The 17,752-nt window shown below is 39.8% G+C and overlaps 1 protein-coding gene across 2 annotated transcripts in view; it reads right to left on the bottom strand.

Annotated features, from left to right (window-relative positions):
- Positions 1-9,158, bottom strand: part of LOC114081744 (ubiquitin-conjugating enzyme E2 E2) — a 309,382-nt gene extending 300,224 nt beyond the window's left edge. The window contains exons 1-2 of one of the 2 annotated variants that reach the window (XM_027923187.3): positions 9,021-9,158; positions 2,699-2,882 (exon numbers count right to left, since the gene is read on the bottom strand). In XM_027923187.3, the coding sequence (XP_027778988.1) occupies positions 2,699-2,874 (176 nt within the window). In that variant the 5' untranslated portion in view covers positions 2,875-2,882; positions 9,021-9,158. Of the gene's footprint in view, positions 1-2,698; positions 2,883-8,808; positions 8,946-9,020 lie in introns of those variants that run through there. The other variant, XM_027923188.3, reaches the window with a different exon arrangement.
- Between the last annotated feature and the right edge of the window lie 8,594 nt (positions 9,159-17,752).

The following is a 17,752-nucleotide window of genomic DNA, read 5'->3' as shown; positions in this document are numbered from 1 at the left end:
AATTATATATCCAAGATGATAGAGGCAAGTGTCGGGACCTATGTTCAAACCCAGTTCCTGTCTTTTGAGTTCAAGCTCTTCGCTGCTACTGATTACCTCACAGAACACTATTTAGGAAAAAATTCTCATTTGAATAAAAATCAATTATCAATTTAAAAAAGTATATGACGGGGGATGCAGCTCAGTGGTAAACTGCCCCTGGGTTCCATCCCCAGTACCAAAAATAGATAAATTTTAAAAATAAAAAAGTATAAATTAAAATTTTATTTTGAAACTACCTCCAACTTTGAATCCTAACTGAAATCCTAATAACCATGGAAAATCTAATCCCTATAGTAAGCTCAGGCTTCTAAGGCAACCAGCAATAAATACTGTAATCTATTATGCTAGGTACTATGGATATAATGGTGAATTTAAAAGATGTGGGTCCCTTGTCCTCATGATTCTCAAGTTTTTTCTAAGTTCTCAGAACTTTACTATTAACTGAATTAGAATAAGGTTAACAAAGGGGAAGATAATGAAGATAATTAAGCTTTTTTTAACTAAAAAGTTTTGCAGTAAAGCAGTCTTTTTATATTTAAAATGAATTAAAGACTAAGTCACTTCATATACTGACACATATAAGCTACCTGAAGACCTTACAGAGGAAAACCATGAACCAGAACTTGAAAATCACAGGTTCACAAGAATGAATCTGTCAGTGGAGGGATTTTTTTCAGCCAAGAAGCAACGTGTAAGATACTTCTTACCTTCACAAATGCAACACACTGTTTGCTACTGAGTACCAACTGAGTACTATTCTGGACTCTTCATACACACTATCTCTAAAATAGGTTTTTAATCCCCTATTTAAAGGAGAAAATATCTTCTCTATACATATTTACCTCATGAAATCTATCACTGGGTTTGAATATATAACCTGCATTTTGAATATACTAAAATGAAATAAAAGATGACCCATGTATTTAAAAAATGCATTCACACATTAAACAATACACCCTCATTTGTAAGCAGAATTTGGTCTTTGATACATCACCCCCCAAAAAATGACTAAGGTATTTGTAGTAATGCTTCCAGTTAGAGAAAAGAGAGATCTTTGTTAATAAGCAGCCACAGGGGAACAAAGCACAGGCCCATCAGGACTTTACTCCCCACAAACCTGGCCTGCTCACTCTTCCCCTTTTCTGAAAAACTGAAGAGGCTTGTGAAAACCTGCATCAGAAGCTGAGGACTGCATACGGTGTCCTCAACTACATGAAGCTGTACAATCTCTATTTGAATATCCTCCTTTCTTTCACCCAAGTCATATTTTTCTCCTTTGCTCACCTTTCTTATCCACTCTAGCCTCTGACCCCTCATTTCCTAATAGTAGATCATTTTGCATTGTGACCAGGCAGTAGAAGAATCAGACAGCTGAATTCCCCTGGACTTGTGTTGTGATAGTAAAAACAAACTGAACCTTTTCCCACCCTATCATGTTCCAGTATGGAGGTTTAAAGGCTTAATGTTCAGGCTATCTGACTTTCACATAATTCCTCCAACAGGTCAGGGATCAGCAACACAGCCCTGGGAAGAAGAAACTGAATTACTTTAGTCCTTCGGAATAGATTTGCTGACTACTCACGATCACTCCATCTCTCACAAGGGGGACCTGAAAAGATTCTTCCCAACCCTGTAGATTGACTAAACCAAAGGAAACAAGGTCTTTGATCTTTGGAAAAGGAGTTTTCCCTAATCTCCATTATACAATATCAAATAAAACTATTATTCAATATTCAGACATTAATAGACCTAAAAGTTACATGTTATGGAAAGCTAAATTAACATCTATATACTACTTTTATTCACACTCCCTATATGCTATGAAAAAGGTATTAAAACAAAGTAAAAACACAAAATTACAAAATCAGGTAAGACTCTACTAAATTTAACTTTCAAATTGTTTTCCAAAAGGCTCTATATTCTAACAGTATCAAAGCAGATTCCCCTAAGTCCAACAACATGCCAATCATCATAAAAGATTAAAGTGACAATAGAGATCATTCAAATACTTTACTTTCCAAATCTATTCTCTAGGGGAAAAGAAAATCCGTATCAAGACTGACTCACTGACTAATGTAATGAAACCAAGAATTTGTTGTTCAATTCACACATTTCTGATTTTACCAACAAAGTATAGTAGAAAACACATTCCCAGACTTTATTTTACTTTTTATTTTGAGATAAGGTCTCACTAAATTGTTTAGGGCCTGGCTAAATTGCTGAGGCTGGCCTTGAACTTGAGATCCTCCTATTTCAGCTTCCTGAGCTGCTGGGATTAAGGTGAGCACCACCGTACCCAGCTCAATAGATTCTCAATCTTTATTCTGTATTACTGAACAGGAAAATTTAAAAAAAAAAAACAGTATTTTTTGGTTATAAATTAAACCATCATATTTTACACACATGACCTAACAAGATATAAGTACACATAAACACACTATGAATATGTATTTTATAAATGTCATGCTGTTTGCTGTTTAACAAACTTTAAAAATTTGTCCACAACTGAAACCATGTAAAAAATATAATCTCGAATGCAAAAGAAAAATCCATGAGTTTCATGGCCCACAACCCGGAGGGAATGAAATGCATTTTTCAAAAACAGACTTTATAAATTGATACCAGAAATTAAAACAGTTAAAAAAAATTCAGGTACCTTTTCGCACTAGTTGACAATTTAGCAGCTGTTTTGCTGGATATTTTTCCCTCCTTTTTCTTGGGCTGAACTTGCTCTCTTTCTGGTTCTTGCTGAACACTTTCACGTTGGTCTCCATCAGAACTTCCTCCACTAGTGCTTGGACTGTCATCAACTCTCTGTGCCTCCGTGGACATTTTAGATTCTAGATTCAAGAATCAAAAATCATTTAATCAGCTGTGGGTACCTCCAGAATGGAGAGAAAGTGAGTCTAAAAACAGAACAAGTAAAACTCAGTAGTTTTATAAAATAGAAATGGTTTACAAAACAGCTCTGGGAGTTGCCAAAACTTTTCCTTCATCCATTCATGCAAAATTTACACAAAAATATTCATAGCAATATTACTCACAATAGACACCAAGAAGTAATTCAAATGTACACTAATTACGAATGGATAGTCAAAAAGTGGTATGTCTACCTAATAGAATATTACTCAGCCATAAAAAGGAATTAAGTATAGCATCTATATGCTACAAGGATGAATCCTGAATCACTATACCAAGTGACAGAAGCTAGTCACAAAGGACCACAAACTGTACAATTCCATTTATATGAAATGTCCAGAATAGGTAAATCCATAGAGACATACAAAGAGACTAGGAATGAGAAAAGAAAGGAGAACCACTGATAATGGCTATGAAGTTTCCTTTGGGGATGATAAAAACGTTCTTAATGGTGATAGTGCACAACTCTATAAATAGTCTAAAAACCAAACAGTTATACATTTTAAAAGGGTAAATTTGGAGCTGGAGGTGTAACTCAGTAGAGAGAATGTTTAGCATGCAAAAGGCCCAGGGTTCCAATTCCCAGCACACACACACACAAAAAAAAAATGGTGGGGTGTTTCTGACAGTATGTGAATTATTTATCAATTGAGATGTTAAAAGGAAAAAGAAGAGGGGAAGGGTTGAGGGCCTAATCTCTTCCAGGCACTGTGCTAAACCTTTGTACCCACTTGTAAGAAATATGAACTAGTAAGTAAACCAACTTGCTAAGTGCCATAACAGCAATTAGTATAAATAGCCACAGGAACAGAGAAATGGGGAGGACACTTCCACATCCGTATCAAATCACTACATCCTCAGGGTTGAGCTAAAGTTAAAATTCTCTAAACTAGTAAATTGTTAAGTAATCTCTGTGTTAATAGAACACAGAGGCTTGCATGATTCTAAATAAATACTGAAACATATGATGGTATCAACACTCATCCAGCCAAATACTAGTCAACTGTTTCATAAGGGCTAAGAATTGTATTGAGACACTGAAGAATTTTTTGTTTTTTCACAAAACATTCCCTCAAAAATACAGTCAACAAATTCCTTTTGAAAAAGATACTTCTGATTACTCTTAATCAAATTAAGACTTGAAATAAAACCGTTCCTGACATGATCAAGAATAAGAGTGGGTAAAAGAAAGATAACCTCAAATAAAGCACAGTTTATTACTATACCTAATCCAAATGGACAGCTAGTTGACACTGATGAACATTCATCATCAAATATTTAACTTGCAGCTTGCTCAAAACCAAGGAGATTTTATAATAGAGACCTTTCATGGATTGTAATTTTTATAGTAAGACAAACTAAAAAGGACTACAAAAGATTGGAAAAACCAGGAAGCAAAGAGAGGTTAAAAGTCAACAGAAAATATCAAATGCCTTTACAGAGACACCACACACACCACACACACACAATCACCACCACCACCACCACCACCACCTTCAACCCTTACAGCTCCCTTCCCCTATGTCAAACAAAAAAAGGTCTGCCCAAACAGATCTGAAACACACTGACAGGAAATCTACTTTTCTACCTGTTCTGTAAATGGAGAGCATCAGTCTCCATAGCTATGACATCTTTTATGAGCACTAAAGTCACTTAATAGAATACTGAAATTTTATATCAGTATGTTTCATGTCTAGCTCTAAAAGTCCAAATATATTTCTTGCCCTTCTTTTCATTTTTATTTCACTTTAAATTATCATTTTTAGACTTAAGATTGGTTCTTTGTTTTTTTCAGTTTATTTCTCTCAGTTAAAATATATCAAAAGTTTAGGGATGAGGATGTAACTCAGTGGATGAACACTTGCCTATCATGCTTGAGGCCCTGGACTCAATCCTCAGTGAGGGGGTAGGGAGATATATGTGTGTATGTATTTCTCTCTCTTACACACACACATACACACACACACACACACCCCAAAAACTCAAAACCTTATAAGAATGTACACAATAGCATGTTAAAGCAGATGCGCATGGGAGTGAGAAAGAGAACAATTCTTAGAGAATGGTATTCAGATCTAGAAAAATGCTGCCAACAGTATTTTAAGAAATGTGACATGAAAAATCATTTCATACATTTTAAACCAGAGGTAATCCATTATATGACAAATACATGAAAATCCAAAAGTTCTCTTATGCTGAAGCTGAAGCTTTAGTTTAAAAAACTACAATTTAATAAACTATGCTTAGATGTCACATGTTATAAAGCTACACATTCTTCTCAATATTCTTATGTGCATTTACATACTATTTAATAATGTCATGATTATATAATTACATCAAAAATTACTCAATGATGTAATGCCCATAATCTAAAATCAAAATTTCAGAAATTACTCCAAAAAATCAGAAAAAAATTAAAGTAAAAACTAGGCTCTCTAGGGAGTTATTAAGTTAAAGGGTTGGGGATGTAGCTCAGTGATAAAGCACTGGCCTAACATGCATATGGAACTGGGTTCCTTCCCCAGCACACACACAAAAAAGCCCACATAATTATTAAGCATGCTCAAACAGAGGCATGATTTCTAAAGTTTCACAATTTTTAAAAAGTACTTCCATTTTTTATCTCATACATACCTTTTTTTCTTTGTTTTTTGGTACTAGGGATTGAACTCAGGGGCACTTCCCACTGAACCACATCCCCAGCCCTTTGTATTTTTTTATTTGGAGATAGGGTCTCATTAAATTGTTTAAGGCTGGCTTTGAATTTGTGATCTGCCTGCCTCAGACTTCAGAGCTGCTGGGATTGCAGGCATGCACCACTGCATTTGGCTATTTCATACAATTCTTAACCTAACAAATGATAAATTCATCTGAAGTCACCGAAAAACACTATAAAAACTTTTAGAAATAAAGTTTTCATACCTTAAACTATCAAACTATCAGAGTAACCTGGCATGGTGGCACACACCTATAATCCCAGAGACTAAGGCTCACCAGGAGGAGGCTCAAGCAGGAGGATCAGAAGTTCAAAGCCAGCCTAGGTAAATTAGTGAAACCCTTTCTCAAAATAAAAACTAAAAAGGGCTGGGAATGTGACTCAGTAGTTGATTGCTCCTGGGTTTAATCCCTAGCACCAAAAACAAATCCAAAAACAAACAAATAGAATAAGGGGGGGGAAGAGGATATGAGGATATAGCTCAGATGGTAGAGTGCTTGCCTTGTATGCACATGGCCCTGGGTTCAATCCCCAGCACCAAAACAAAAAAAAAAAGGGGAATTTCTGCTTTTTTTTTTTTTTTAAATGCCTGATTATAGAAAAAGCAAGGGAAAAATTATTGTAGTAATCAGGCATAATTAATCTTTTTGAAGCAAAAGTAGTCTATAAATCTTTTTTTTTTTTCCCTGACCCAGTACTGGGGATTGAATCCAGGGCCTTACACTAACTAGGCAAACATTCTTCCACTAAGCAACATCACCAGCCCTTTCCTCCAATTTTATTTCAATACAGTGTTTCACTAAATTGTCAAAGTTGGCCTCAAATTTTTGACCATCCTGCCTCAACCTCTGGAGGATCTGGGATTACAAACATGTGCCACCATACCAGGCTATGAATCATTTTAATTAGTTTTATGTATTAAGTTGGTGTCTTGTTTCTCTAACACAAAAACGAATAAAAATTCCTGAATTAAAACTTATCAAATATTATCTTCTAAATTAACATTTTGAAATTAATTCCTAGGGACTGGAGTTGTGGCTCAGTGGTAGAGCACGTGCCTAGCATGTGTGAGGCACTGTGTGGGATTCTCAGCACCACATAGAAATGGTAAAATAATCAAATAAAGCTCCATCAACAATTAAAAACAAAAAAGTTAAAAAAATTAATTCCTAAATAGCTAAGTTGATCCAATCATCTAATCTATAGAGAAGATAAATTCCTGGGTTATAAACACAGATATATTCTCCAGTGATAGTTTCAAAGTCACAAATAAATACTTTTATTTCATACTCAAAATAAAACTTGGTTTCTAAACATAAAATAATAAGATAGATCTTCCTAAAACAGTATAACATTTAAGATTTAAATATTATTCTTTCTTCCAACACAAATCACCCAGGCTTGTATTAGCCTGGTACTCTATGCTGTAATTACATTAGCAACATAGAATAAATGAAATTCATGTTTCATAAAAATGAAATGATTTGGCTATAATTACTGATAACATAAAAGCAACGATATTCATTCCTTAAGTCCACATTACTATATAAATAAGCCTTATGATCATATCACAGGATAAAATTGCAAAACCAAGGGTTCATTGGAGCTTTTATAACAGGAAAACGTTTCATACTATCATCTGTGCCTTCCAGTCTTCCTACTCACCTTTTTAAACTTTTATACAATGTAAAATAATTTACATTTATACACAATATTTATCAATATTCAGCTTTTAACCTAACTGTAAAGATAAGGTGGGGGGTCGGCTGAGCTTATAGCTCACTGGTAGAGTGCTTGCCTATTGCCTATCATGTGCAAAGCCTGGGTTCAATCCCTAGCACAGCAAAAAAAAAAGATATATTTATTCAGGAAATAATAATAGACTACCGGATTTGGGGGTGAAGTATATACTGTGTCCTAGGGGAGAAAGAAAAGGGCATGACATTTTATGAAAACACTCAGTTGTCATCATCAGCCCACATATGAAACTCCAAAGAACCAAGTAGCATTCAAACTATCTCAGGAAAGACAAATATTTAGATTCCGCAGGTCCAGACTCAATAATCACATATTCAGAAACATACTTTTCAAAAAATCAGGAATTTAAAACTAAGAAGAGTTTAAAATCTTTCGGAACCACAAGATAATATAAGGATAAGTCCCAGTACTTCCTTTTATACTTTTAAATAAAAATATTTGAGTTGACGCTAAGGGAATATACAATACAAAAAGATGAATCTTGAAAACATGTAAATGGGTCTAGCAGCTACCAAGCACAGGATGATGTCTTTCTAAACCGGCCTTAATTTCCTTTAGGGAAGATGGATTGGACATTTCTGGTTGGTCGTGGGGTGGAGGGTGGGGGGTGCACAAGAAGCCACGCTTTATCTTCATTAGTAATGGAAAAGGGCAAAAAGATCAAAACATTATGAGAGAAGAGAGGGAAAGGGGGGGGGGGGGTGGAGAACAGAGGGAATCCAGTTTCAAATCAGGCCAGTGGGGGCTGCAGAGAAGAATCCAGAGAAAAATGGGCTTCTGATCCAAACTGTGACAAGCACCAGGCATCACAAAAGACCAATACAACACACACCCCACGCCAGGGCACACATAAATACACCCCACAAGGTCTTCTGTGGGCGGGCTACCGGGTGCAGCGACAGTGGAAGCAGACCCTGCACTCGCCCGGAGAGACACCATGTGCAGCAATTATGCAATTAGGGAAAATCGCAAAGGATCAACCCGGGCACTTTGCACCGTGACATTTATCCTGTACTTTTGCAAAGACTTAGTTCCAGGATGCGGCTGGGAGAGGGAAGGGGCTAAGAGGGTGAAGAAGCTTGGGGAACTGAGAACGGAAGGGGGTAGAAGAAGGGCAGGGAGGGACGAGGCAGAAGGGGGGGGGAGGATGGGAAAGAGGGGGAGGGGTAGAAAAGGCGAGAAACGGGGGCAGGAGGCTCTCGGGAGGGGGCGCAGGGAACGGGGCACGCGGGGGAGCGGGGAAGGCGAGAACTAGGGCGCGAGCCGTGTGAGCAGAGACCTGAGGCGTAGAGAGGAGGTTGGGAAAGTGGGGAGGACGCCCGCGAGAGAGAGGACGCCCGAGGCGGGGGCACCGGCGCGGCCCGGGAGAATACCTGAGGAAAGGGTGTCCGCGCAGGTCGCGGACTCGAGACGAAGCCAGAGGACGGAGGGCTGCCCAGGTGCGAGAGGGGCGGAGGACTGGGGAGGCCCGGGGACGGGATGTCCCTCACAGACCGTCTAGTCACCGAAAGCCGGACCCACGCACCACGCACCCGACCGCCCGGCCACGCCTGTCCCCGCCGCGCTCGTGCCCGCCCGGACTCACCCTCAGCGCCACCGCCGCCACCTCCGGCCGTTCCAGCTCCGGCCCCCGAGGCTGCTGCCCACGGTTGCCGATGTGGCCGCCCCTGAGTCCTGGAAAGTGAACCCACCACCTCCGGAGCCGCCGCCGCCGCCCGCCCGTCCGCGCGCGCGCCCTCGAGTGCGCGCTCCCGCCCGCCCGCCCGGGAGAGACCGCGAGAGCGCGAGCCCCACGTCGGCCGTGCGGCGCCGCGCGCTCCCCCTCCCCCCTTCGCCCCTCCTCCGCCGGCGCGCGGCCGCGAGGGGGCGGGGGCGGGAGCGCGCACAGGCGGGCTGCCCCGCGGGCCAAGCGAGGGGGCGGGGTGGCAGCGCGGAAAAAAGTAAAGTGACAGCTGAGTCCCGCGCACCGGTCTGGTAGTGTGGGCGTGGGCTAGGGCCGTCCCACCAGAAAGGAAAGTCAGGGACGGAGAAGTCGGGGAAACCGAGGCTGACCGGGTGGTTTGAGGGGAGGAGACGCGGGACCTTGACGGGCACGCGCGTTAAAGGGAAACACCGGCCTGGGCGGTGGGGGATTGCCCCAAAGAAGGTGCCGGGAGCGACGGGTGGAGTACCCAGCGAGGCCTTTTATCCAGTCCATTGACTCAGAGGCTTCGCAAAGTAGCTGCAGTGACAGACCCTGTAGACGCTGTAACTCAAACTCCTGGTGCCCACATGCATTCAAGATAGGAAAACTTCCCAGTTTAAGCCTGATCCCATAGAGGAAGATCCTTCTCCTTTTTGGCTCAAGCTGACCCGTAGTGCTCACCAGCCCTTAACTAGGAGTTGCATACCCATTTGCCCTGGAATACTGGAGACAGGAGTAGGGACACAGAGCTGCAGCACTCTGAGCAAGTGGGAAGCTGCCTCCGTGACCCACTGGAAAGTGTGCAACCAGGAGTAGTGGAATTGCCTGAGGCAACATTAGGTTTCCCAATCATTTTTGCCCCGTATAACTCCCATAAAAGTGGTTATTTTTTTATAAAGAACTGCATGCTTGCAAACTCAGCTCCCACCAAATTTCCCCAGGTCCTCCTACCAACGGAGTGCTGTTACTGCTCCCAAACTTACAAGGATAGACTTTAAGAGCCCGGGTGGTGGCGGGGAGAGTTGTCCTGCCCACACACTGTAGAAGACAGACCCTCCCCCACCCCAAACATACACACACCCAAGGAAAGAGACAGATCTAGTCACCTGAACAACCTAGCCAGATGCACAATTAGGTGAGGAAAACCAGCCTACTTGGTGCCCAGCATTGGGCAATGAGCAGAGTGCAGAGCAACCCAAGCAGCCTAAAGAAATCAGTGCAATAAGATGACCAAGTCAAGAACCATGCATGTATCTCGAACTGAAAATTCTTTCATTGAATTTCTTCCTCAAGAATGGACTATTATAACATCCCTGAAAACTGCCAAAAGCAAGTTTTGGCATCTAGCCTATGTATATCACCATCAAGCAAAAATGAGAGCTCTGTTATGTGTCACTCAAGGATATCAATAGATTCCATTGCCCTTAAACTCTAAAGTATATATTGGAGAATTGGAAATTAGCATATCCTATGCTTGTATATTTATATCAAAATGAATTCTACTGTCATGTACAACTAAAAAGAACCCATAAAAAAGAAATGAGAATAACTTTGGCTTGTCAATTATCTATTAATGTGTAACTGTCACATGTTGCAATATATTAGTAGTGACAATGTAATAAACTAGTAGGAAAAACTGGTGTAAAATACATTATATTTCCCAGGCACCGTGGCGCACACCTGTAATCCCAGAGACTCTGGAAGCTGAGGCAGGAGGATCCTGAGCTTGAAAGCCAGGCTCAGCAACTTAGTGAAGCCCTAAGTAACTTATCAAGACCCTGCCCCAAAATAAAAAATAAAAGGGACTGGGATGTGGCTCAGTGGCATCATATTTGATTTTTAATATTTACAAGATGACCAAATAAAGCAATTCATAGAGCCTAAAATGTGTGTATAATTCATCTTATGAAACCTTTGTATACCACTATTTTCATCTTACTGATTATGTTTCAAGAATACAGAAATCAAATCCATGTGTTTTGCAACTCATTGGAGTTTTTTTGTTTTTATTTTTATTTTGGGGTGTTTTGTTTGTGTTTATTTAATGTTTGTTTGTTTTAGTGGTTGCTGGGGATTGAAGCCAGGGCCTTACCCATGCTTAGCATATTTACAGTATCTCTGAGCTACCCCCACCCCCAGAAGGCTCCCATTTCTTATGCTTTTCTCCAATAAACTATGCCTGTCTATTCTTCTGTATATATCCTGTAGGGGTTTGTTTGTTTATAATGAATTTTTTATAACTAAGTATTCTTCTGTTACAGAAAGAATCAAAATTATTTTTTTATCCTTAGTCATTGGCAACTGGGCCAGGGGTGCAGCAGTGTCAATTTCCATTGTTGTAGAAATGATTGAAAGAAGTTTCACTGCTTTGATTGCTAAAACTGGTTGCAACAATACTTCATTTGTCTACAGATGTTTTATCCACTATTTACTACTTACTAAGTTCAAAAAAGCATAGTAGGAACCAGTCACCCTTTCCATTCTTTTAAAAAATATTGAGTAGCAGACACTCAATGTTATATTGAGTCTAGATCGTAGGGGTATAACTTTGAATAACAGACAAACATCTGGGGCTGGTGTTGTAGCTCAGAGGCAGAGTGCTTGCCTAGCATGTATGAGGCACTGGGTTGGATCCTCAGCACCACATAAAAATAAATAAATAAAGATATTGTGTCCATCTGCAACTAAAATAATTTAAGAAAAGAGAGAAAGAAACATCTCTGTCTTCACAGAGCTTCCCAATTCCTGATCCTTCTCTTTTACACAATCTACATCCAATTTATCAGCAAATTCTGTTGACTTTGCTTTTGAAAATACATCCTTAGATTGTCCACTCCTTCCAACTACCCTCCCATTGCTAATGCCCTGGTCCAAGCCATCATCATCTCTCAATAACAGTCTCCTATCTGATCTGTCTATATCCCCTGATCCACCTGCCATACCATCCCTAACACAGACAGAGACAGACAGACACACACACACACACACACACACACACACACACTCACAGAGTATGAGTGGGTTGATTTTTTGTTTGTTTGTTTAACATAGATTAGATTATGTCTCTTCTCAAAAACTCCTGACAATTTTGCCTCCTAAAACAACAGCCAAAGTTCTTCCAATGGCTATCTGCCTGCATGATATACCTCCTACCTGCAACCAGGATCCCTCTGGCCTCATGTTCCAGCCTACTAGCCTTACTGTTATAGAACACACCAAGCATTCCTCAGCCTCAAGACTTTGATCTTTACTATTTCCTATCTCTAGAACATCCTGCCCCTCCCACAGAAATCTCTGTTCTTCTTCTTTCCTTTGTTTTTCTCATGATTATTAATAATTTTTGATCATGTCATGATCCATAATTTTTATTGATAATAATTTTCATGATTATGACATAATTTTTACTTATCTTTTTCCTTAAGTTTCCTGCCTCTTCCCCTTCCTTCTTTCTCCAGCCCACCTCCCCCCACCCCACCCCCATATACACATAAGCACCTAGGGGTTCATTGCTATATATTCAATAAATACTGGTTGAGTGAATGAAATTGACTTCTTTCAGTTGATGACATGATAGATATTGTTTAAATTTCTTCAATAATAATTAGCACAGGGGCTGGGGCTTTGGCTCAGAGGTAGAGCGCTTGCCTAGCATGCGTGAGACACTAGGTTTGATCCTCAGCAAATAAAAAGTTATTGTGTCCACCATAACTAAAAAATAAATATTAAAAAATAGCACATACTGTGTTCTTAATTTGTACCAGGCAAAGTTCTAACCACTTCACATGTACAAAGTCCCAAACATAGCACAGTATGGTTTCATTCAATCAAACCCATTGTATAAATGAAAACTCTAGAGATGAGAGTGCTGAAGTACAGAGGGATTAAGTTCTTGTGCACAGTCACACAGCTAGAGAGTAGTAGAGCTGGGATTTGAAATCAGAAGTTTGGCTCTAGAGTCTTCGAACTTCAGGACATTCACCAAAAGGCCAGTGTTAGCAACACAGATTTTTAAATTTGATTTTCTCAGTTCCTGTCCTCTGAGAACTCAAACTTAGTCTCCAAGACAAATAGCCCACCACTCTTTTATTTCCTGCTCTGGTCCATTAATCTGTCATCATGAACTTACTTTCTCCTTTCCTATGTTTCTTATTTCCGAACTTTGAGGCAGAGGCTACATTTCCCTTTTAGATTTGGCAAATAGTAATGTGTGTTGAAGGGTCCTTCTTATAACTTTGTCACTGCCACCTTCATGAGAAGGTAGTGCAACAATTAATTTTCCAGTTTGTCTGGATGGGTGATAGAAAAAAAAAAAAAAAACTCTCTGGGATAATGGGACTAGATTTCAACACAAAGCATCATACCTACAGATCCTTGCTACTTGTTTAGGCAGCTTCATTCTTGTTAGGCACCCAATGATCAGGGGTCATTAAAAGTTAGGATTATACTCCCTGAAAGGAACATGACATGAACTCAGGTTTTACAAAGATTAGAACCTGAGAGAATAGGAAGGAAAACAATGATCTTTAGCTTAAAGCCTGGCTTGAGGAATAGGCAATAGGCACCTTGTGGTCACCAAGAATGGACATTAAATGGATATTAAATTTAGTTGCATATTTAAAAAGGGCAACACTAATGTGGGAAAATAGAAACTTCCTTAGAACTGAAATCCTAAGGACCCCATTACCAACTATAGTACTGATATAAAGGTACATACCAGGTGCCTAAAAAGTATTTGTTGCATAAATGAATGAATGAATACATTTCTTTTTTTTTTTAAAGAGAGAGAAGAGAGATAGAGAATTTTTTAATATTTATTATTTAGTTTTCGGCAGACACAACATCTTTTGTATGTGGTGCTGAGGATCGAACTTGGGCCGCATGCATGCCAGGCGAGCGCGCTACTGCTTGAGCCACATCCCCAGCCCATGAATACATTTCTAACAGGGAATGAAAGAGTACCAAAGACTAATTCCCCTGACTTCCTCCTTGATCTGGGACTGCTACACAGGCCACTTTCTGTGATTGCATATGTTATACATTGCAAAATGTCAGATGCCATTCATATAAATTAAGATGTGAACACAGAAGTTTGGCTGCTTCACCCACCCCTAGTCCATGCCCAAACACAGTAGTCAGTCTTCAGGATGGCCCCAATGATTCCCACCTCTTGGTATTCACATCTTATGTATTCCCCTTCAACTAGAGTTGTGTTAACTCAAAGAAATGATGTTATGTTACTTACGAGGTCAGTTTGTAAAAATACATTAAGTTCAGGGTGCATTGGCACTCGCCTGAAGTTCCAGCTACTTGGAAGGCTGAGGCATGAGGATCACTTGAACCCAGAAGTTTGAGACTAACCTGGGAAATTATATAGTGAGACCTCTGTCTCAAAAAAAAAAAAAAAAATAGCACTTTCAGTGTGGTTATGTGTATATTCTCTCTCTTTGCTCATTTTGGTGGACACTACTTGCCATATTGTGAGTCACTCAATAGAGAGGCCCATGTGGTTAGAAACTGAAGTCTCCTGGAAACATCCATACAAACAAGCACAGAAGCAGATCCTTCATCCTTACTCAAGCCTTAGGACAGTGAAGCCCTGATCAACATCTTATCTGCAACATCATGAAAGACATTAAGCCAGGGACACCCAGCTAAGCCACTCCTGAACCTTGAGAAAACAAATGTTTGTTGTTTTCAGCCACCAAGTTTCGAAGGTAATTTGTTATGCAACAATAGATGATTGATACACCATGCTGTCTGCTTTCTAATGACAACATTCTCCACCTCCCACATCCCCTATACATCAAGGATGCTGCAGCTGTGGTGGTTCCTTCAGGGCAAGGAGTTATACTCATCCCTAAAACAGGTTACTACATTCAACTTCCCAGAAACACAGAGGGGCTTAAGTAGGTGCTGAGATATGGGTAAGGGTTCTCAGAGAAAGCAAGGACAGGTGTGGAGAAAAAGAAAATTGGTTCAAACGGGCCATCTTTAGACAACACATGAGTTAAGAAAGTAACAATCGGCTCTGAAAGAGATTATTAGAACAGAAATGAAAGAATAATGACATCAAAGAGTCAGAGATTTGCTGAGCAATATTGTGGATGATGCAGAGATGCTTTGGAACAGGGCTGTCTAGAACCATGATCAGGCTCTACTGAAATCCTTCTTTGCTATGTGATCCTGAGCCAGTGTCTTGACTTACTACCTCCTGTTCTTCCCCTGAAGATGGGGCTTATTTTTCAGGGCAGACACCATGTCTTGTTTATCTCCATGTCTTTGTTTAGTACAAAGAGAAGTCACCCCATAAAGGTGGGTCAAATGAATTAATGTACCTGCCTTTACACCTGCCCTTTCCCTAAATTATAGAACTCTAAGAGGTGGGTATCACTGTTTCATGTCATTCATATCAACAGCCATTTCCAAAAATACACAAGCTCTTAACTCTTTCTAAGTATATATTAAAAATTGCTGCCCAGTACATCATGACCACTTTGGCCCAGTCTGAAGTTTCCATGAAGAAAATTCATGGAATTCTTACATATGGTCAAATGAAAAAAGATCCTGTTAGCTGACTTCATCTTATTGCTTTTATTTGCCTCTGCATTTACCTTAGTAGTACCTTCTAAACTAGTAAATGCATGTTTTTTTTTTTTTTCAGTACTGGATATTGAATCCCGGGTCTTGTGTATATTAGGTAAGTGCTTTACCACTGAAATTCTTTCTCAGTCCTTTTTTAAAATTTTATTTTACTTATTTATTTGGTACTGGGGTTTGAACTCTGAGGTGCTTAATCACATCTTATTTTACTTTATTTTATTTATTCATTTGGTACTGAGGTTTGAACTCAGAGGTGCTTAGTCACATCTCCAGTCCTTTCTTATATCTTATTTAGAGACAGGGTCTCGCTAAGTTGCTTAGGACCTTGATAAATTGCTGAGGCTGGCTTTGAACTTGGCAATCCTCTTGCCTCAGCCTCCTGAGTCACTGGGATTAAAGGGCACAGCACTAGCTAAAATTTTATTTTGCAGCGGGGTCTCTCAAACTTGCCATCCTCCTATCTCAACCTCCAGAGTAGTTGGGATTACAGGCATGTGCTATCATACCTGGTGGAAAGTGCACAATGTTTTAATGACAGTTTTACTGAGTTATAATTTGCAGACCATACAATTTACCAGTTTAGGATAAAGAAAAGATATATATATATTTTATTCAGCCATGTAGAAGAATGAGATCATGTTATTTGCAGAAAAATTGAGAGAACTGGAGGTCATCATGTTAACAGAAATAAGTTAGACATGGAAAGACAAGTATTGCATGTTTTCTCTCATATGTGGGAGGAGGAGGAGCTATTAGAGGAAGAGGATCTTAGGGAAAAGGGGAGAGAGAGAGAGGGCATAACAGGGTAAGTAGGGATGGATATGATTAAAATGCAAAGTATGCATTTTTGGAAATGTCACAATCAAACCCAGTAATTGTACAAATAATATGAGTTAATATTTATAATGCAAAAATAAAGTACATAATGCAGAAATTTTTCATACACTTACATATTCAGAGGTAGACACAACTTTTGTGAATGGAGAAAAACAAAGTCTCTTCTGTTTTCTTTCACTTCTTGTCTTAGTCTGTTATATTTTTCTCTTGGCCAGGATTTACAGCAAGGACATTGTATGTAAACCATTTGTTTGGGCTCACTGGGATTAACATGAAAATCAGAGTCAAATGAAAAGATGTCATCATCAGAGTCACCAAGTGTCAAGGCCCCCAGTTGGTGATTTGTCTTATTAGGCTGGCCGCTTTCAGTCTGTGTCCTCTAACACCAGCATCTCCTTTGCATCAGTTGGTCCTCCCGGAGGCAGGCACCAGGATGAAGTTAGAAGGCCCAAGAGATTTATCTACCATGTATTTGAAAGAAAAAGAAGAAAAGGAACAAGAATAGGCAGGGAAATCCTTCAGGCTACAATGCAGTTTTGATAGGAGAGATGGTAGGAAGGAAGAATGGTTAGAAAGAGGCTCACACTGAAGTGCAGCTCTGAGGAGGTCCCGTCCAGTCTCGTAGAAAGTTTCAGTGAAAAGATTGCCATAAACATTCTGCAGTAGTTGCTGGATCCCAGTGCTGAACCATGCTCCAGCCTTTGCTGGGAAGTGCATGTCCTTGGGTTCAAAAGCAAAGATGGGTCCTCAAGGCACTTAGAGCTGGCCCCAGCAGCTGACTGGATACCTCGAAACTCATAGAAAGTTCTTTCTTGAGGAGCAACCTTGATCATGCCTCTCCATAGCTGGTTTGTTTTAACCAAGGCTACAAGCTTTGAGCTTTTTCGATCATAACTGCTATCCTGCCCTTAGTTCTTTCATTTGTCTAAAAGTTGATGTGTTCAAAACTGTGTTGTGCTCAACTGGGTTCTTCTTTGGAGGCTTCAGGTTAGAGTAAGTGTTAGCTTTCTTATTAATTTCTATTACATCTCTCTTTTTTAAAGGTAAGAGAAAAAGGCCCACTACAGTATGTGCTGAAGAACAGAGAAGAATTCAAATAGTAGCCCGATGTGGTGGTGCATAACTGTAATCCCAGAGATTCAGGAGGCTGAGATCAGAGGATTACAAGTTCAAGGCAAGCCTCAACAACTTGGAGA

The sequence above is a fragment of the Marmota flaviventris genome, chromosome 1 (genome assembly GCF_047511675.1).
Source record: "Marmota flaviventris isolate mMarFla1 chromosome 1, mMarFla1.hap1, whole genome shotgun sequence".
Lineage (NCBI taxonomy): Eukaryota > Metazoa > Chordata > Mammalia > Rodentia > Sciuridae > Marmota > Marmota flaviventris.
This window is presented reverse-complemented; position numbering and strand designations above follow the sequence as displayed.